The sequence below is a fragment of the Microtus pennsylvanicus genome, chromosome 14 (genome assembly GCF_037038515.1).
Source record: "Microtus pennsylvanicus isolate mMicPen1 chromosome 14, mMicPen1.hap1, whole genome shotgun sequence".
Lineage (NCBI taxonomy): Eukaryota > Metazoa > Chordata > Mammalia > Rodentia > Cricetidae > Microtus > Microtus pennsylvanicus.
The window spans coordinates 6,738,434-6,758,702 of record NC_134592.1 but is presented as its reverse complement, the minus strand read 5'-3'; the positions used below and the strand labels follow the sequence as shown (position 1 = coordinate 6,758,702).

At 47.5% G+C, this 20,269-nt stretch overlaps 1 protein-coding gene across 14 annotated transcripts in view; it reads left to right on the top strand.

Annotated features, from left to right (window-relative positions):
• Klc1 (kinesin light chain 1) overlaps positions 1 to 20,269 on the top strand; it is a 54,048-nt gene that overhangs the window by 24,069 nt on the left and 9,710 nt on the right. Inside the window, exons 6-15 of one of the 14 annotated variants that reach the window (XM_075948782.1) lie at positions 64 to 151; positions 653 to 754; positions 4,171 to 4,344; positions 4,433 to 4,532; positions 6,398 to 6,447; positions 6,528 to 6,595; positions 8,386 to 8,494; positions 12,041 to 12,151; positions 16,907 to 16,957; positions 17,553 to 18,110. In XM_075948782.1, coding sequence (XP_075804897.1) covers positions 64 to 151; positions 653 to 754; positions 4,171 to 4,344; positions 4,433 to 4,532; positions 6,398 to 6,447; positions 6,528 to 6,595; positions 8,386 to 8,494; positions 12,041 to 12,151; positions 16,907 to 16,939 — 835 coding nt within the window. In that variant the 3' untranslated portion in view covers positions 16,940 to 16,957; positions 17,553 to 18,110. Of the gene's footprint in view, positions 1 to 63; positions 152 to 652; positions 755 to 4,170; positions 4,345 to 4,432; positions 4,533 to 6,397; positions 6,448 to 6,527; positions 6,596 to 8,385; positions 8,495 to 12,016; positions 12,179 to 16,906; positions 16,958 to 17,552; positions 18,111 to 18,825; positions 18,957 to 20,269 lie in introns of those variants that run through there. The other 13 variants (XM_075948778.1, XM_075948781.1, XM_075948776.1 and 10 more) reach the window with 13 other exon arrangements.

Sequence of the window (20,269 nt, the reverse complement as noted above, 5' to 3'; positions counted from 1 at the left end):
CGTCAGTGTCAGCAGACGGTTGGCTAGACCTCCAGCTGAACACTGACATGTGTTTTGGTTTAGGGACCAGAACAAGTACAAAGACGCAGCCAATCTCCTGAACGACGCCCTGGCTATCCGTGAGAAAACCCTGGGCAGAGACCACCCCGCGGTGTGTATGCTTGCTTCTTCCAGCCGTTTACACTTGCTTTTCCCCAATACATTTTTGTCCAGCTCATGCCAATGTCGAGGTCAACGGGGAGGGTCTGAGAGCCACCTTGTCCCAGATGGCACCAGTAGGGCCTGCTCAGGTAGTGACATGCTCGTACACTTGGTCACTTCTGATTTGTAAGGTCACCTCCTCAGATCACTGGCTCACTTCACTTTGATCCAAAATCAAATCGCATGTCCTTTTCTAGATTTGTTCCCAAGAATTCATGTTGTCTTTTTATAGAGTGGTGAGATTTGCACAGAGGTCTGTTTTGGTTGGCTTTGCTGCTTCAAGAACAATTGAAAAATCAAGATCATGTTGCTTTGTTTCATTTCAGTGATCTGTTTTGTAGCAAATCCCTCTGATGTGATGAATGTTTCACGTGCATGTGGGGGCATCTGGGACTCCCCTTCCTGTGGCATCTCTTACAGCAGCAGCTTGTTGTGCCCTCTGTCTTGGCAGGTGGCTGCGACTCTGAACAACCTTGCAGTACTCTATGGTAAACGAGGGAAGTACAAAGAGGCCGAACCACTCTGTAAACGAGCCTTGGAGATTAGAGAGAAGGTATGGGGCAGCAGAATCGTTTTCTGGGAAGGTGGTCATTCCACAGTGTGAGAGCTGAGCACTGTGCGGTGTTGTTATGTTCAGTTACTTACAGTGACTCACCTTGAAAGACAGAAGCCTGCCACGTGGGATTGTGTTAAGGGTGGCTGCTTCCTGCTGTTGATCAGGGTCCAAGTGGCAGGTGGGCAGTGCAGCGTCTCTCCATTTCAGTGGTGGTATGCACTTGTCATTAAAGAAATTTCAGTTTAAAAATAAGTTTATACCTGGGCAGTGGTGGTACACACCTGTAATCTCAGCACTTGAGAGGCAGAGGCAGGTGGATCTGTGAATTCAAGGCCAGCCTGGTTTAAAAGCGAGTTCTAGGACAGCTAGGAGAGCTGCTACGCAGAAAAACCCTGTCTCAAAAAAACAAAACAAAAAGCAAAAACCAACCAAAGAAAAAAGAATAGATTTACTTTATGATCAGGTGTAATGGTGCATGCCTTTGATCTCAGCACTTAGGAGGCAGAGGCAGGTGGATCTCTGTGAGTTTAAGGCCAGCCTGATCTACATAGTTAGATAGTTAGGACTACACAGAGACTCGGTCTCTAAAATAAACAAACAAGAATAAGTTTACTGGGGCTGGAGAAATGGCTCAGTGGTTAAGAGCACTGGCTACTCTTACAGAAGACTCAAGTTCAATTCCCAGCACCCACGTGGTGTTCATAGCTGTTTGTAAGTAACTCCAGTTCTGGGGGATCCAAAGTTTTCTTCTGAATTCATTGGGCACCAAGTGTGCATCTAGTGCACAGACATACATGAAGGCAAAACACTCATACAAATACATAAATCTTAAATGACTCTTTGTATTTCACTGCACGTCCTCCCAGCACGGCGAGGGTTAGCAGGGCAAGCAGGTCTCCTGAGGCTCAGACCGGCACCGGCACACCCACACTTTCTCCACACATTGTACACCTGTCGTGTCTGAAGGGTGTAGAAGAGATGGGGCCTTGTCTCCTGTGACAAACACACAAGTCCAGGGCACAGTGGGGAATTTGTTTGCCACAGGTCCCCAGGGTGGATGGAAAACTAGACAAGATGATGGTCTGGGGGACTGAATGTCACAGTTCAACTTGGTGTTTTTTTTTCCCTTTATTATTTATTTTTATTCTGTGTGTATGAGTGTTTTGTGTGCTTGGTGTCAACAGAGGTTGGAAGAGGGTTCCAGATCCCTTGAAACTGGACTTAATGAACAGTTACCAGCTGCCATGTGGATGCTGGGAATTGAACCTAGCTCCTCTGGAAGAGCAGCTGGTGCTTCTAATCACTGGACCATCTCTCCAGCCCCAGCTTGGTGTTTCTTGAAGTTGTTTATCAGTGATACTAGGAAGTGATCATTTAATTTTGAACCATATGGCAAGGATTATCAAACATATAGATAATATTTTAATTTTATTAGATGTATTCACTTTATGTGTGTATATTTTGTCTTCATGTATGGCTGTGTGCCACATGCATGTATAGTACCCTCAGACATCAGAAGATGACAGTGGATCCCTTGGAACTGAAGTTATAGATGGTTGTGAACCACATGTGGATGCCAGAGAATAGAACCCAGGTCCTCTGCAAGAGCATCAAGTGCTCTTAACCACTGAGCCCTCTCTCTGGCCCACATAGGTAGCATTTTATTGTTCAGTTACCTGCACACTTACTAAATGAAAGTGTTGGATTTGTGCAGGCTGGGGTCAGAAGCAGGTCAGCACAGAGGGGTCAAGAGTTAGAAGACCTAGAAGATGACCTGCCAATTCAGCAGGTATTTGGCACATGACCGTGGTCGGTCTGAATTCTTTATTAAGTTCAGAAGCCCAGTGCTAGTCTAGAGACTAGTAAAGTTCTGTTTCAAAACAGCAAAGTCCTGTTTCAAAGGGGGGGAGGGTTGAAGAAAGAAAGATAACAAATTTATTAAAGTGCCTCGTGTAGAAATTGTTGCAGAAGCACAGTCCCTTGACTGCTCCGGCTTATCTATCAGCTGTAGGATAGAGCCGCAGGAGAGGAGGGGGCAGGACTCCTCCAGCTGGGGCTTGGTGTTGAGTCAGCTTTCCAGGGAAGCTTTGTGAGCTGAGTCCTGACTCGCTGACTTCACAGTTTTGGAGGAGGGAGGGTAGGGCATGTGGAAAGGGGTTGGCCATGTGTAGGAGCAGGGCCCAGTGCTAAGAAGACCAGTTCTTTTTTTTTAATATTTATTTATTTATTATATATACAATATTCTGTCTGTGTGTATGCCTGCAGGCCAGGAGAGGGCACCAGACCTCATTACAGATGGTTGTGAACCACCATGTGGTTGCTGGGAATTGAACTCAGGACCTTTGGAAGAGCAGGCAATGCTCTTAATCTCTGAGCCATCTCTCCAGCCCCAGAAGACCAGTTCTTGACCAGTTTTGTTTGTTTTTCTGAGACAGGATCTTTCTGTGTAGCCCTGGCTGTTCTGGAACTCACTCTGTAGATCAGGCTGGCCCAGAACTCACAGAGATCCTCCTGCCTCTGCCTCCCTAGTGCTGGGACTAAAGGCGTGCTCCACCACCGCCAGTACTTGACCAGGGTTTGGAGGGAAATAAACGAGAGTTTGTTCTTCACTTGCCACTTGCGTCAGGCACCGTTTCTAGGAAGATGCCGAGGTGGGAAAGACACAGAGCCCTTGCCCTGCTGAGTTTGTATTCTAGGGGAAGGATTAGGCAAGGGAAGGATTAGCAGGAGGATTTTTGGCAGTGAGACAGCAGGTATGTTTATGAGGCAGCCAGAGGAGGCTGGGAGGACTAATTGGCATTAGATGTAGGGATGCCCTCACTGAGGTCCTGGGTGATGATTCCATATTAAAGGGCTGACTGGAGGAAGGCACACAACTGGACTCAGCATTTCATGCATCTAAGCTTCCTTAGCAGACAAAGCGGCTAAGGAGTATGGAAGCTTAGATCTTCCCAGCACCCGAGATGCCGAGGCTGGACTGACAAGAGTTCACAACAAGCCTGGGTTAGATAGTGAATTCTAGGCTAGCCTGTGAGGGACTCCCCCCTCCCCCAATCCCAGCCAAAACAAAAACAAACAGAGCCAGGTATGGTGGGTCACAGGCCTTTCATCCCAGCACTTGGTGGGTAGAGGCAGGAGAATCTGAAGTTCTCGGGCATCCCTGGCTGCTTAGTGAATCAAGGCCAGCATGTGTTTTCCCATCTGAAAATAAAGAAGCTAAGGACATGAGTGCTCACCCTTCTCTTCCCTCTGGCTGAGGTCAGACTCCAGCTGCTCTTTTGTGAAGTGGTGTGAGAGTCCCGTGAGGGTTTCCAGCCTGCATGTGGAGCACGTAAGCTACTCTAGAAGGGCTCTCTGCAGGAGGGTAGACAGTGGGACGGATGGTGTTTCTGATTCACTATTCTTCACCCCAGGTGCTAGGAAAAGATCACCCGGATGTGGCCAAGCAGTTAAACAACTTGGCCTTGCTGTGCCAGAACCAGGGCAAGTATGAGGAGGTGGAGTATTACTACCAGAGGGCCCTGGAGATCTATCAGACAAAGCTAGGGCCCGACGACCCAAATGTGGCCAAGACGAAGAATAACCTGGTATGTTCCAGATGGGCTGTGAATCCCCTGCAGATAAAAATCCAGCTGTGTTTCTGTGAAGGCGCTGAGTGCTGTGTTTTATTTGAAGGCCTCCTGTTATCTGAAACAAGGGAAGTTTAAACAAGCAGAAACGCTGTACAAGGAGATTCTCACCCGTGCACACGAACGGGAGTTTGGTTCTGTGGATGGTAAGAAGTATTCTAAGCAAATGTATTGATTGTATGTATTTAAAAAAGGGGTTTCCAACTTGAATTGGCAATTATGCCCTAGTCCCCACAGCATGCTCACCCTACCCTTTTAAAGATTTTACTATTTTATATTGTCGTAGTTACTTTTCTATTGCTGTAAGGGACACCATGACCAAGTCAATTTATAAAAGAAAGCATTTAATTGGGAGTTTGCTTGTAACTTCCTACTCAGTGAATGAACGTTAGGGAGGGGTCCTGACTGCAGTGTGCCTGGGTGCTGTCCGCAGCCCAGTGAAGCCACCTCCTCTCATGCCCTTTCACAAGTGCACTTTACAGAGTCTGTGCTTGCTTCAGACACGGCTCTGCCAGCAACTCCAGAATCTTTGCTTAGAGTCACCATCTTGTCTAGTTTTCCGTCCACCCTGGAGATCTGTGGCAAATAAATTCCTCACTGTGCCCTGGACTTGTGTGTTTGTCACAGGAGACAAGGCCCCATCTCTTCTACACCCTTCAGACACGACAGGTGTTTAGTGTACAATGTGTGGAGAAAGTATGGGTGTGCTGGTGCTGGTCTGTGCCTCAGGAGACAGGTGTGGTCCTGCTTGCCTGCTAACCCTCGCCGTGCTGGGAGGACGTGCAGTGAAATATGTTTGGTTTTTTTTTTTTTTTTTTTTTGGAGACAGGGTTTCTCCATAGCTTTTGGTTCCTGTCTTGGAACTAGCCCTTGTAGACCAGGCTGGCCTCGAACTCACATAGATCCTCCTGCCTCTGCCTCCCGAGTGCTGAGATTAAAGGCGTGCGCCACCACCGCCCAGCTGAAATATGTATTTTATAGAACTGAAATTGCTGAATCAGGGCCTGGAGAGATGACTCAGTAGTTAAGGCACTGACTGCTCTTTCAGAGGTCCTGAGTTCAGTTCCCAGCACCTGCATGGCAGCTCACAACTGCCAGTGATGGGATCAGACGCTCTCTTCTGGAGTGCAGATGTGCATGTAGACAGAGCACCATACACATAAGTATACAAATAAATCTTAAATTGCTGAGTCTAAAACTTTTTTTGTGTTTATTTTCTTGACAAAATCTCACATGAAACATTGAGCTAGAATTTTGAGTGTGTGGGAAAGTTCACAGGGTGATCCAGAGGGAATTCCTGTTAATTATCGCATGTACACATGTGGTTTTCTTTTACTTAAGCATTTGTTATTTATGTTAAAAATTATTTTTATGTGTATGGATGTTACAGAGTCTCATTTGACATCCTCAATGTGAGACATAACTGTCGCCTTCCGGTACCCTGGGTAGGGTTTTCCTGTCAGAATTAGGCCAGGGAGAGGATGAGTGGTTAGGTGCTCACCATGTTCCAATCCCCAGGCATAGAGATGCCAGGCAGGTACGGTAGCCTCAGTAGAGGGAACAGAATCTCCGGTGCAAGCTGGCCAGAGACAAGCTGTGTTAGTGCGTTCTGGGCTTGTTGAGAGGCCCTGCCTCACTGAGTACACCAGAAAGAGGGCTAGGAGGACTCCAGGCACCAGTGTGGCGCCTCCATGTGTATATTCAGCATGTGCATGCTCACTCCCACATATGTCTGACATGTATACACCTATGAAAAATGGAAAATTCCTGAGAAGACTCATATAAGCAACAAGATAAAACCTTGCAGTCACTGGCAGCCTTAGAAGTCATCTGCATAGTGGTTACTATGTAGCCTTGACTTTCTTGGAACTCCTTTGTAGACCACGCTGTTCTGGAACTCAGCCTTCTGCCTGCCTGTCTCCCAAGTGCTGGGATTAAAGGTGTGCACCATCACATTTGGCTCCAGTTTTCTTATTCTTCAACTTATAAAGTCCTGTGTTTTCTTCCCTAGATGAGAACAAGCCCATCTGGATGCACGCCGAGGAGAGGGAAGAGTGCAAAGTAAGGCTGTGCACTGTGAGGGCTCTGATTGGATGGACTGCAGTCAGTCTGCATCCATCCTAATTCTCTGTTGCAATTAGGGGAAGCAGAAGGACGGGGCGTCTTTTGGAGAGTATGGTGGCTGGTACAAAGCCTGCAAAGTGGATAGGTAAGTCTGCCCGCCAAATCCAGACACACGGTCCCCTATTTCCTCAAAGCTTAGTCATCGAGCTGTGGGATGCTCAGCAGGTAGAGGGGCTTGCCATAAAAGCCATAGCCCGAGTTTGCGCCTAGGAGCTGACATGAACACAAGCTTGTCCTCTGACCTCCACATGAGGCTTATGCTCGTGTGTGCCTACACACATGTATTACACATGCTAATAATAATGCCTCTAATCCTAGTACGTGAGAGGCAGATGCAGAAGGATCTTTGTGAGTCTGAGGTTAATATTGTTAGTTTATAGTTATATAGTTAATATAGGGAGTTTAGCCAGGGCTGTATAGTGAGTCCCTGCTTAAAAAAAAGGCAAGAAATAACTTAAAAACCTGTGTTTGTCATAAGCTCATTCCTATTTACCTCCACACCCACTCATTGCAGCAGGTCGGGTGCTGGCCATCAGCATTCTTTATCACAAATGTCTCGCTGCAGGAGCAGGGGACACATACTGAGGAGCCTTCAGCAACTCTGTAGCACTTGGCACGTGGGCCTGGAAGCCAGTCCTTAGCCAACCTTCTGTCTGCACAGGGTGATGGACTCTGCTCCTGTACCCATCCATCCCTGCTGCTGGCCTAGAAACTTGCTGACAGCTGTGGTCTTAGCTTCTTTCCTGTCAGCTACACGAGGACACGTGTCTGACCCTGGTTTGTCGTAGTCTTCCTTTGGGTCCCCATTGCACTTGCTGCAGTAGGTGAAATTCATCTTTCCTTCTCTTATGTGCACCTGACTGAGGGACATGCAGGATGCATCTCTATTTCTGTATGAATGCCTATCATTAACGAGAGGGAAATACCTCAAGATACAGATCTATACCAAAGTGGGTCTGCCTTATTTCTAACTTTGCATTTTATTTGGTGAGGAGGTCTTGACCTTAAGCTCTTGCTCTTCCTGTCTCAGCTTCCTGAGTGCTAGGATTACACAGGCACACCATCATACTGGCCTATTTCTGACCTTTTGTAGATACACGTGTGTACAGGTGCCCTTGCCCATGGATGTGTATGTGGAGGCCAGAGCAACATTGATGTTTAGATCTTTTATTGCTCTCTGTGTAAGTTTTTGAGACAGGGTCTCTCCCTGAACCTGGATCCTGTGTTTTGACTAGACTGGCTGGCCACAGAGTGATACCCACCTGTCTCCACTCCTCCAGTGTGTGGTTATAAGCATATGCCTCCATGCTTGGCTCTTATGTAAACACTGGGGATCCAAACTTAGGCCCTCATGATTGCGTTGTAGTTGACCCACTGAGAATCTTCACAGCCCCATACTTCCAACTTTAGCAAGACTTCTCTGTCTATTATGGCCACACTTCCATCCTGTCTCCAGCCCTTGTTTCCTTTACAGTGTCTGCCATAGCTGTCAGGTCAGGAGCTCTGGTGAGGCACGAGATAACCCGGCACAGACCAAGTTTTGCCTGCAGGGGAATCTGCTGACTACTGGGTAGACTAGCTACATGTTTCTGTGGCCATGCCAGGAGTTTGTGAGTGGCCAGTCTCTGGAAGAATGCTGTAGGGGCCAGCAGCACTGGGCATCAGGCTGCTTGAATGGCAAACGTCTTTCAGAAGGGTGTAGCACTGTCCTTAGTGTCCTGTTCCAGAGCAAAGTGTGATCCAAACCACTGCCTGGCTGTGCCACTAGAGCTGGAGAGTTGCTACATGCCCACAGAACACACAGATCAGATGTGCTGTTGATGGTGGCTGTCCTGAGACCCACACTTAATGGGCTGTGTTTTTGCATTCTTGTAGTCCTACTGTCACAACCACTTTGAAAAACCTTGGAGCACTTTACCGACGGCAGGGGAAATTTGAAGCTGCTGAAACATTGGAAGAAGCTGCCATGAGGTCACGTAAACAGGTGTGCCCATCACTTCTGCAGACTACTCTGGTGGAGCTGTGATAGCCTTTTATGTGGCTGTTATTGAAAGCTTGATTCTGGCTTAGACTCTGTGAGGAGCACTTGTCATAGTCACAGACTGTGGACTTGATCCCAAGCACTGCAGGAAAAGAGTCTGTCAATCATCTATCTATCTATCTATCTATCTATCTATCTATCTATCTATCTATCTATCTATCATCTATCTATCATCTATCTATCTGTCTATCATCCATCATCCATCTATCCATCATCTATTCATCATCCATCTATCTATCTATCTATCTATCTATCTATCTATCTATCTATCTATCTATCTATCTATCTATCTATCATCCATCCATCATCTATTCATCATCTATCTATCTATCTATCTATCTATCTATCTATCTATCTATCTATCTATCTATCTATCTATCATCCATCCATCTATATCTATCTATCTATCTATCTATCTATCTATCTATCTATCTATCTATCTATCTATCTATCTATCTATCTGTCTATCTATCTTCCATCATCCATCCATCCATCATCTATCCATCATCTATCTATCTATCATCTATCTATCTATCATCTATCTGTCTGTCTGTCTGTCTGTCTGTCTATCTTCCATCATCCATCCATCCATCATCTATTCATCATCTATCTATCTATCATCTATCTATCTATCTATCTATCTATCTATCTATCTATCTATCTATCTATCTATCTATCTATCTATCTATCATCCATCATCCATCCATCCATCCATCATCTATTCATCATCTATCTATCTATCTATCTATCTATCTATCTATCATCTATCTATCTACCTATCTATCTATCTATCTATGTATCTATCATCCATCATCCATCCATCCATCATCTATTCATCATCTATCTATCATCTATCTATCTATCTATCTATCTATCTATCTATCTATCTATCATCCATCATCTATCCATCATCTATTCATCATCTATCTATCATCTATCTATCTATGTATCTATCATCTATCATCCATCCATCCATCATCTATTCATCATCTATCTATCATCTATCTATCTATCTATCTATCTATCTATCTATCTATCTATCTATCTATCATCCATCATCCATCCATCCATCATCTATTCATCATCTATCTATCATCTATCTATCTATCTATCTATCTATCTATCTATCTATCTATCTATCTATCTATAATCTATCTATCTATCTATCTATCTATCTATCTATCTATCTATCTATCATCCATCATCCATCCATCATCTATCCATCATCTATCTATCTATCTATCTATCTATCTATCTATCTATCTATCTATCTATCTATCTATCTATCATCCATCTATCCATCATCTATTCATCATCCATCTATCTATCTATCTATCTATCTATCTATCTATCTATCTATCTATCTAATCTATCTATCTATCTATCTATCTATCTATCTATCTATCTATCTATCTATCTATCTATCTATCTATCTATCTATCTATCGTCCATCATCTATCTATCTATCTATCTATCTATCTATCTATCTATCTATCTACTATCTATCATCTGTCTGTCTATCTACTATCGTCTGTCTGTATTTATTTTGGAGACAGGATTTTGCTTTGTAACCCTGACTGTTCATACATATACACACACAAAAAATTTCAAATGTAAAATAATCTGGGTCTGGGGTCTGAGTCTGGTGGCTCAAACCTTTAATCCCAGGATTTTGGTGGTAGAAGCAGGAGGATCTCTGTGAGTTTATGGACACCCTGTTCTAAGTAGTGAGTTCCAGTTCAGTCAGGGCTACATAGAAAGATCCTGTCTCAAGCACAAAACAAAACAAAATGGACCCTGAAAGAAATGAAATAAAAAACAAAAGAGCATGGGTTTGCTGGGCGTGGCGGGTCATGTACCTTCAGTCCCAGCACAGCCTGGATAGAGAGACCCTGTCGCAACCAAACATGGGTGTGACCTTTTCATCATGCACTTGTATCATGTGGTTTTTTTTTTTTTGCTTTTTCGAGACAGGGTTTCTCTGTGGTTTTGGAGCCTGTCCTGGAACTAGCTCTTGTAGACCAGGCTGGTCTCGAACTCACAGAGATCCGCCTGCCTCTGCCTCCCAAGTGCTGGGATTAAAGGCATGTATCATGTGTTTTGATGCACGTTCCTCATCACCCTCTCATTATATTTAGCAACATAATTTTATTTATATAAAATTTTCAAAGGGCCCAGACGTGGTGGTCTGTAATCTGAGTCCTCAAAAGGCTGCGGTAGAACAAGTGAACATTTGAGACCAACCTGGTGTTATAGGAGACCTTGTGTCAAAAACTAAAAAGATAGATGGAAAGGAAAGAAAGGACAGAATGGTGCTCTCCTTGTATCCACAGCTGAGTGAAGTACTGTGTTGTGGGCTGGCGGACAAGCAGAGCCCTTGGTGCTGCCCCTGTGGTCCTGGGCGTAGGTCAGGTGCTCTGTGGCTTGTGTCATCAGCTGTGGGACTCTCTCCCTAGAGCACGGTCTGCATCCAGGCCTTGCTCTAGATTGCAGGCTGCGTTTTAGCAAGAGGAGCCACAGGGGTCATGAAGGTCCTGAGGAAGGACGTGTGAATGCTCTCCTGAGGACACTTCCTGCCCGGCAGCCACGGAAGCTTGGAATGGGACAAGTTCTCGCAGGAGCGTAGTGGCACACATAGCAGGGAGAGATGTGGAGGATGCATTGGGGTTAATTGTTGCTATTTGAGATGGACTGTCTGGTTTCCTAGACTGTCTCAAACTCTAGCAGAGGTCAGCCCTGAGCCTCTGGTCTTCTTGCCCGTCCCTCCCTCCCAAGTGCTGAGATTGTGGGTGTACCCATTGGGGCTGGTGTGTGTGGTGTTGGTGACAGACCCAGTGTGCATGCTGGGCGATCAGTTAGTTAGGTGCATTTCCAGCCCAGACATTCTAGTGTGTCCATCATTACCTGGAACTCCGTATTTGCATACAGCACTTGTTTTGTTTTAAGTCTCGGCCCTATGTAGCCAGGCTGGCCCTGAACTCTTCATTCTATCACTGCTGAGGTTACTGGTGTGCCATTGCACTAGCTTGCTTACATGGAGTACAGTTTGCACACCTGTGTGTATGCTCCTGAGTTTTGGCGATATATAACTCACACCCCTCCCTATGACCCTAGAAAGCCTAAATCCCGTCCCCAGGAACAACTGATCTGACTTTGCCTTGGTGACTTAAGAATTGATATCTGTGAGGCCAGTTTTTATAATGAGAGCTTAGTGGGTAAAGGAGTTTGCTTTGCAAGCCTGCTAGCCTGAGTTCTGTTCCCCATAAACCTGCATGAGGGTGGCAGGAGAGAACCGACCAACTCACTGATACCCGTTGACCTCTTCCACATGGCTTTGTGTCAGGCATGTCCCCAGGAATAGCAGCAGTAAGTAGATAGAGGAATTGGACTCTTTGTCCCAAGTCTGAGAAGTCTTGTGAGATGTAAGTGCTAATGGGTCGCACCGTTCTCCCCGTTGGCTCACAGGGTCTTGACACTGTTCACAAACAGAGAGTGGCTGAAGTGCTGAATGACCCTGAGAATATGGAGAAGCGGAGGAGCCGGGAGAGTCTCAACGTGGACGTGGTCAAGTACGAGAGTGGCCCTGACGGAGGGGAGGAAGTGAGTATGAGCGTAGAGTGGAATGGGGTAAGTACAGTACACAGCTGGCTGCCCTCGGGAACGCCGACCCGCCCCCAGCAGCACTTGCTGGCTGTTCTGTCTCACGCTAGACCCTCCACTTTTCGCAAATTAAGCACCAGGGAAGCTTTCTGTAAGTTTCTAACTTCTGCTAATCCTGAAGCTGTGTTGCTGGCAGTGGTTTCCTTCAGGAGTCCATGAAAGCTGACTGGCCTCTTGTAGCGCATGTGTGCATGCTGATTGCGCATCCTGGCTGTAAACCTAGCCCATAGTCTGACTTCCTGTAACCTAGGGATGGGGATGGCTGACAACTAACTAGCTTTCCTAACCTGCCCATTTCCTTGCTAACTCAGTGCTCCTGACGTCACTGAGGAGGCCGCCCTGAGGCTGCTAGAGAGCCTTGAAGGGAGATGCTGTGCAGTGGGAGCTGCTTTTCAGAGAGCAGCTCAGCAACAGCCATAGGTGCAGTTCTCCACTCGGCCTCAGTGGTCCTAAGCGTCATATCCACTTGACAGGTGTCCCAGCTTTGGCTTAGAACCCCTGCTTGGGTGTGAAACAAGCAGCTATGTGAGGGCTGTGTGGATCTGCTCCCCCAGCCCTCCCCGGGACATCCTTACCAACTGCTTTCTGCCTTCAAGTGGGTTTCTGTAATGTGGGGGAAGATGCGGATGGTGGGCTGCTGTCTTTGGACCTTTCCTCAGGGAGAGTGTAAACGAATTCAGCTCGCCAGGGATATCATTGACGTCCTTAAGTTGCACTGATAGTGTGGTTAGTTGTCATTGTGTGGTTTTGTCAAATTGTAGCTTGGGGCTTCCTTACAGTCTGTCCTTCTTGGAATGACTGACTCTAGACTTTACCTAGCCGGAACAGTTTGGGAGGAGCCAGTATCTTGATTCTACATCATGTAGAAATATTAGTAGCTAGAGTTCAGGAGGAACATTCTTTCTCTCTGTGTAGCAGCTTTCTTGTTTTAGATTCTTCTGTGCCAAGACAGCCAGTCAGCATCCACTCTACTATTGAGTCTTGTTGGGCAGTGGTCCCAAACTGCAGCAGAGGCCTGGGGATGCCTGTCAGTGCCTGTCCTGTCAGAGCTGTGTACTGTCCTCTTACTGTTGGTTCCAGTTCCTGCATGCTTTGTCCAAAGGGCTTGTCCTGCTTGGTGGCCAGTGGCTTGCTTACAGATTTTAATGCTCTTGAGTGATATTCTGGGGGAGCTCTCCATTGAGACAGTATTTCTAGGTCTGTATGTATGTGAGTCCTATGTCAATGACATTGTCAACAGCCCAGAGTCCACATCTGCATTGAGGACACACGGGAAAGAAGTGCTGATGCTTTTTCCCTGCAGGGGAGGGCACTTGGGACTTTTCCCCACCAGGCTGTGGTAGAGCAATGCTTCTCTCAGAGCGGACTTTTCTTCCTCATGCTCCTGTCCCCGCTGTGTGTGTGTGCACACACACACACACACACACACACACACGGCATACACGAGTGTACACTGGGATTGAACTCAGGGCTTCGTGCATGTTAGGCAAATGTTCTGTCACTGAGCTCTGTCCATAGCCTTGTTTATTTTGAATTTTAGAGAATATAGTCCAAGTTGTCTTTGAATTTGGAATCCTCAGCCTTCTGGGATTAATATACTCAATATATGTGCACAATATGCTCAGCTTAAAATCATACTTTGTTTCATTTTTTTTTATTTTTGTGCTACTGGGTATTGACTATAGGGCATCCGTATGCTGGGTAAGTCCCTCCCGCTGAGCTGTATCATATGCTGTCCCGTAGTCATATTTTCTATGTAGCCCTGGCTGGCCTGAAACTTGCTACATAGACCAGGTTGGCCTTGATCTCAGAGATCTGCCTGCCTCTTGTCTCCCAAGTGCTGGAATTAAAAGCTTGGGCCACCCCCACCTGGCTAAAATTGTAGGTTTTATTTTTATTTATTTATTAAAGATTTCTGCCTCCTCCCCGCCACCACCTCCCATCTCCCTCCCCCTTCCCCGATCAAGCCCACCTCCCTCATTAGCCCGAAGAGCAATCAGGGTTCCCTGACCTGTGGGAAGTCCAAGGACCACCTCCATCCAGGTCTAGTAAGGTAAACATCCAAACTGCCTAGGCTCCCACAAAGCCAGTACGTGCAGTAGGATCAAAAACCCATTGCCATTGTTCTTGAGTTCTCAGTAGTCCTCATTGTCCACTATGTTCAGCGAGTCGGTTTTATCCCATGCTTTTTCAGACCCAGGCCAGCTGGCCTTGGTGAGTTCCCGATAGAACATCCCCATTGTCTCAGTGTGTGGGTGCACCCCTCGCGGTCCTGAGTTCCTTGCTCGTGCTCTCTCTCCTCCTGCTCCTGATTTGGACCTTGAGATTTCAGTCCGGTGCTCCAATGTGGGTCTCTGTCTCTGTCTCCTTTCATCGCCTGATGAAGGTTAATATTCAGGAGGATGCCTATATGTTTTTCTAAATTGTAGGTTTTTAAAAGATTCCAGTGCTCTTTAAAATACTGAACTGCTCCATCCTCTGTTCCCTCAGGCAGTTATATCAGCCACAGTGTGCTCCCAGGAACACGATGGTGATTGAGCCACAGGAAGCTGTTCCTCAGCATTCAGAAGTAGCATTTAAAGCAGGATAACATTTGTCAAATCAAGGCTTGCTGGGTATTAACCATGGCTCTGCAGGAGCTGGCCCATGTGCTGGCAGAGGAGGAGAGCGAGGCATGAAGACACGGAGGGTTCTTAGGCCAATTTAAGCCAGGCTCTCGACCCTGCAGGAGACCTGTCTGGGAGTACAGGTCTTCCTCACCAGCGTGTGTCATGGTGATGGTGATGGCACTTCACGAAAACGGGGCTCCCTCAGGCTTACTGAGGTATGAGCTGTGGCTCTGTCAAATACTGCCATAGCAGGCCATCTCTAGTAGGGTGCATTTCCGAGAAAGTAGGCATTTTGTGGCCACATACCCTTTCCTAGGTAGAAGTAAGTTTCCTTATTTTAGTTAGCCTCTATCTGTGGGATTCCGTGTCTTTCGTCATGGGCACTCGGTTCCAGCTGACGTGGAGCAGCACTGGGCTGCCTTTTGTAAAGTCATCCTGCTGACGTCGTCCTGATGGTCACAGGTGCAGCACCACGTGCTTTATTTCTCCGTGGACCCTGAGCCCCTAAGGACAGCTTGCTGCCCTTTTCTCCTGGGCTCCTAAGAAGGAGCCTCTTGCCCATCTCCTCTTATTTCACATTGCTCTTGTGACGAGATTTCTACAGTGCGCACGCGTGCGTGCGTGTATGCATGTTTGTGTGTGTGTGCGTGCGCCCGAGAAAGAGCACGAGAGCATGAGTACGTGCACACGCCCGCTGCTCAGTACTGAAGATTAAATCATCACATGGAAGGAAGGGCTCTATGACTAAGCTGTATCCTGCCAGTGTTACTGTTTTGTTTGAGACAGGGTGCTACTATGTGACCTAGACTGGTCTCAGACTCATGCTCTTTATGTGTTAGCATCCCAGCCATGGGGATCATAGACTTGTATCACAGTGCCTGACTTCTAGATGTTGGTTTGTTTGTTTTTGCTTTTTTCTTGAGACAGGTTTCTCTGTGTAGCCCTAGCTGTCCTGGAACTCACTCTGTAGACCAGGCTGACCTCGAACTCACAGAGATCCACCTGCCTCTGCCTCCCTAGTGCTGGGATTACAGGTGTGCACCACCACTGCCTGTCCTCCACATGCTGTTTATTTTTGAGGTCGGGTCTCTCTAGGTAGCCCTGGCTGTCCTGGAACTCAATCTGTGGTAGATTAGACTGGCTTCGAACTCAGATTCACCTGTGTCTGCCACCCGAGTGCTGGGATTAAAGGTGTGCGCCACCTGTTTTGTTGGTTTTTGAGAAAAGGTTTTACAGTGTAGCCCTGGTTGGCTGGAACACAGAGATCTGCCTGCCTCTGACTCCTGAACTCTGGAATTAAAGACATGTGCCACCAGGCTTGACTTTCACAGTTTTAATTACTAAATTCTTATTGAAGGTTATTAGGAAATGAGGTAACTTAATTCAGAGTAGATCTTTATTTATGAAAAGTTATGCTAAGAAGGCAACTAGAATATACTAAAGAGTTATAGAAGTACCCTCTCTACAGTTCTACTGCACAGAGGTAATACTAAAGTCAGCGTCTTCGGTGACTTATCTGAGAGCTTGCAAAATTGCTCAGTGGGTAAAGACACTTGCCACTCAAGTGACCTGAATTTAATCCTCAGGACTAACCTGGTGGAGAAGTTATCCTCTGAACTCCATGCATGCACTTTACGTGTGAGTGTACGCACGCACGCACACACACACACACACACACACACACACACACACACACACACACACACACAATAAGTGCGATCTTAAAAAGGGTTTATGCAATACGAATGTCTTATAGTTGCATAGAGTGTCAGAATAGAGTGGTCCTCCGAGTCCTGAGCTATGCTCAGGGGTATCTGTCTGCTTGAGTTTTACCCAGCCTAGACATGCCTGCTACTTCAGCGAACAGGTGGAGTGGCTGAGAAAGAGTTCACTGTCGTCCATTTGAACCCAGGGAGGTGGCCAGCATCTTGCAATGGGGTGCAGACCACGAGGGCAGGAGGATCATGTTGTGTGGGAACATGTAATATTTAGCATCCTTCTCAGGACAGACAGTGGGAACTGATGTTTTCTTGTCCCCTGGCATTCATGAGGCATTGGTAACAAGTTTTATTTTTCCATTTTAAAGATGAGAAAGATGAAGCTCGGGCTGGTTAAGTGAGTTGCTCAGCGTCCCATGGTGAGTCCGAGCGGGCGGGCCAGGCCCGGCTGTCTGCACCTTTTGAGATTTTGGCGGCCCCAGGAGCAGTTTTTATTTGGATCATCAACTGCATGTTTCAAATGTGCTGCCAACTTCTAAAGTCACTGGGTCTTAAAGTTCTCGAGATTCTAGGGTGTTAGTGTTTTTAAGAGACTGAAATTCACCAGACTGCGGGGAGCTCGTGACATTTAGAGAAAGCTGCAAGACAGGAGAAGTTTCAATGGCGTCTTCCACATTCGGCCTTTCCTGTCCTTCCCCACCAAACCTCCCTCATGTCCAATACCTTGTGAAACTCTCCATAGTAAGTGCTGAGGAGATTTCTAACAGTGCCAGTCTGTGCTCGAAAAATGTTGACTTTCACTCTCGACAGTTACAGAAAGCTAGCCTGCGATCCCTCACATGCCCTGGGCCCAGCACCTGCTGTGCCAGCCTGGTAGAGCAGGGAGTGCCCGGGCTACTGAGCTTCATGCTGCTGAGATCTGTGACCTAGAAATACTGTAGAGCGGGCTTGGGGGCGGGGCCTGCCGCACTGTGCTCCTCCCGCCTCACCTGCTTCTCTCTTTCTGTCTGACAGGCCTAGCCGCCCGCCCGGTGCCTCCCGCACTGCTCCTGCATGACGGGCTGCGCCTCCTGCAGCCCCTCCAGTGCTGCCCGCTGTGTCTAGCAGCCCCTAGGAGCTTGTCAGCCGCACCTCTGGGACTGGCCATTCCTTTCGGTGCTGCTGTCCTTTTGGGGTCTTGATTTCTGGATACATGTAGCTTTGCCAGATATGTACTTAGAGATATCAGCTGTGTTAATAAACCCATTTACTGTGTAACACGCAAGTTTAACAGTTAAGAGAGAGTAGTTGTCCACCCATGACAGGTGTTAAATGTCACCTAGGCATTACAGTGGCATGATAGTGACCTGTGCAGTCACTGAGCTGTAGGAGCAAGGCATGTGCCGCACGTCCCTGTCGCACTTACAGACCTGGCCAGTGTCCTGCACAGGCCTCCCAGGACACACTGAAGTAGATTGCTCTGTAGTCTTGGTGTGGAATTTTGGCATTTCTGCTTCTCTCTACTAATCTTAAAGTGCTCTGTGATGTGTGTATTTGTGTCTTTCTAACTTCTAATAAACTCACTCCAACTGACCTGTGTCTTGCGTCTCTCTGCTCTGTACCTTCTCAGTCTTCTGGGACGCAGTGCTGCGTGGCCTCTGGCAGCACTGGGTTCTTGAGATTCCCTGAGGGTGGCTCTGGGATAGACGCTGCTCTGCGCAGGGCCCACTCTGCACGGACTTCATGTCCAGGCTCTGCCAAGCATCTCTGTAGTGTCTGCTTGGTTATGGGCACAGCTGCTTGCTCTTTCACTTCCCACAGGTAACCCAGGGCTTTAGGATTTGTATAAAAATGAGCATCCAATTAAACAACTTGCAGCTACATTTAGATTTGACATTTAAAATTTGCGTAGGTGACTCTGTTAGGAGGACACTGTCTTCCTTCATGAGGTGTGGCATCCTGACTGTCTTCCTGCCGGGTGCACACATGTTCATGCAGCATGGAGTTACACTTGGCAGACAGTCCTGGAAGATGCCTTAGTTCTCTTGACCTGTACTGTCCTTTGTCCTAAGATGGCAGTGGGCTCACGCTCCTTTGGGAATGTGGCTGCTTCTGCTGGGACTCGTCATTTTCAAAGGATTCTGATCATGGGTGTTTTCAATGGGTTTATGGTTCATGCACATGGCAGTCTGGTGGCTTCGGCAGGACTCACATGCCAGCCAGTGCCTGGCAGCAGTTGGGGTCATTGGGCTGAGCATGGGTAAGGGGGGGACACTCACAGCTTCACACTTGTTCACGTGTTTTTCAGGATGGCACTGGATCTTTAAAGCGCAGTGGCTCCTTTAGCAAACTCCGGGCTTCCATTAGACGGAGCAGTGAGAAGCTGGTTAGGAAGCTGAAGGGAGGAAGTGCACGGGACAGTGAGCCAAGGAACCCTGGGTAACTATCTCCTCAGCGCCCTCTTCCTGCCAGCATGCTGTACTGCGCCATAGCCGCAGAGCAGACTTCCTGGGTCTCAGGATGGTGTGTGTACTTTGCCCACTCCTTTCCAGGGCAGGTTGAGAAGCAGCTGGGAAGCTGGCCCTAGGATTCAGAGGGAGCTGGTGGAGCACCTCGATTCTGTTCAGAGAAAGCCTCTTTGGTGACAAGTGAGCCAGGCATAGCGGTTCATGCCTGTAATCTTAGCATTCGAGAGGGGACAGTGAGACTCCAAAAGTGAAAACGGATTAGGGGTTAAAGGCTTGCCAGCAGGCCTGTTAACCCTCAGGACCCATACAGTAGGAGAGAACTGACTCCAAGTTGTCTTCTGGCCTCCACATGGATGTGTGTGTACACACATACATATACACACAACTAAAAAGAAAACCAGTCTGGGAAAACAGCTAAGTGAGTAAAGTGCTTGCTGCTCAAGCCTGAGGACCTGAGTTCGGATCCCCAGCATCCACGCAAAGGGGGGGGGGGCATGGTGCTATGTGTGTAACCCCCACACTGGGGTAGGCAGAGAAAATTGGACCTGGGAGGTGTCCTGGCCAACCAGTCACCAAAATGGCCTGCCTCAGGTTCAAAGACTGTCTCAGACAAGCTGGGGGATGACAGGAAGATACCTGAAGGTGACCTGGGACCCCACACTGTGATGTGCGCGCACAGCCTACAACAGCTGCTGAGTCGGCGGATAGTCCACAGTATCATTTCTTCCCAATGGGCATTGGCTTTACTCCTCAAACGCGCCTTCCGCGTAGAAGCAGTGATCACATCAACACTGGCAGGGATTCTGGGGAAAGAGTGGTTTTTGATGATGCTTGAGTTCTGTGGTTTTGCAGCTTTTCTAACCTCCAGGCTTTCCTGGTGGAAGGAAAGGTGTGGACATCACAGGGCTTCAGCTGGTGCTGTCCACGTTGTCAAGGGGATTTGCCAGACGGTGGCTCACAGGGGACTCTGGGACTCTGCTGCTCTATGACAAGCTACCCGTGCCTTGTCTCTGTGGTGCCTGTTGCCCCTCACTTGGGGACATTCTCTGGAGCCTTGTCAGCATTTTCTGCACTCCAGACTTCAGGATGGCACTACCGAGCAGAAATGCTGATTTAGGGGTGCAGTCGGGACCCTCAGGCTCGCACTCTGAGTTAGGGCTTTGGACAACACGTTGGGCATTGAAGTTGTTTCCCCGCTGCTCTGCTGTTTTCGTGCCTTCTGAAAGTGCCCACTCTCATTCTCGGTGCCATTAGGTTAGGGTCCGATTCCACTCCCCGCGTGGC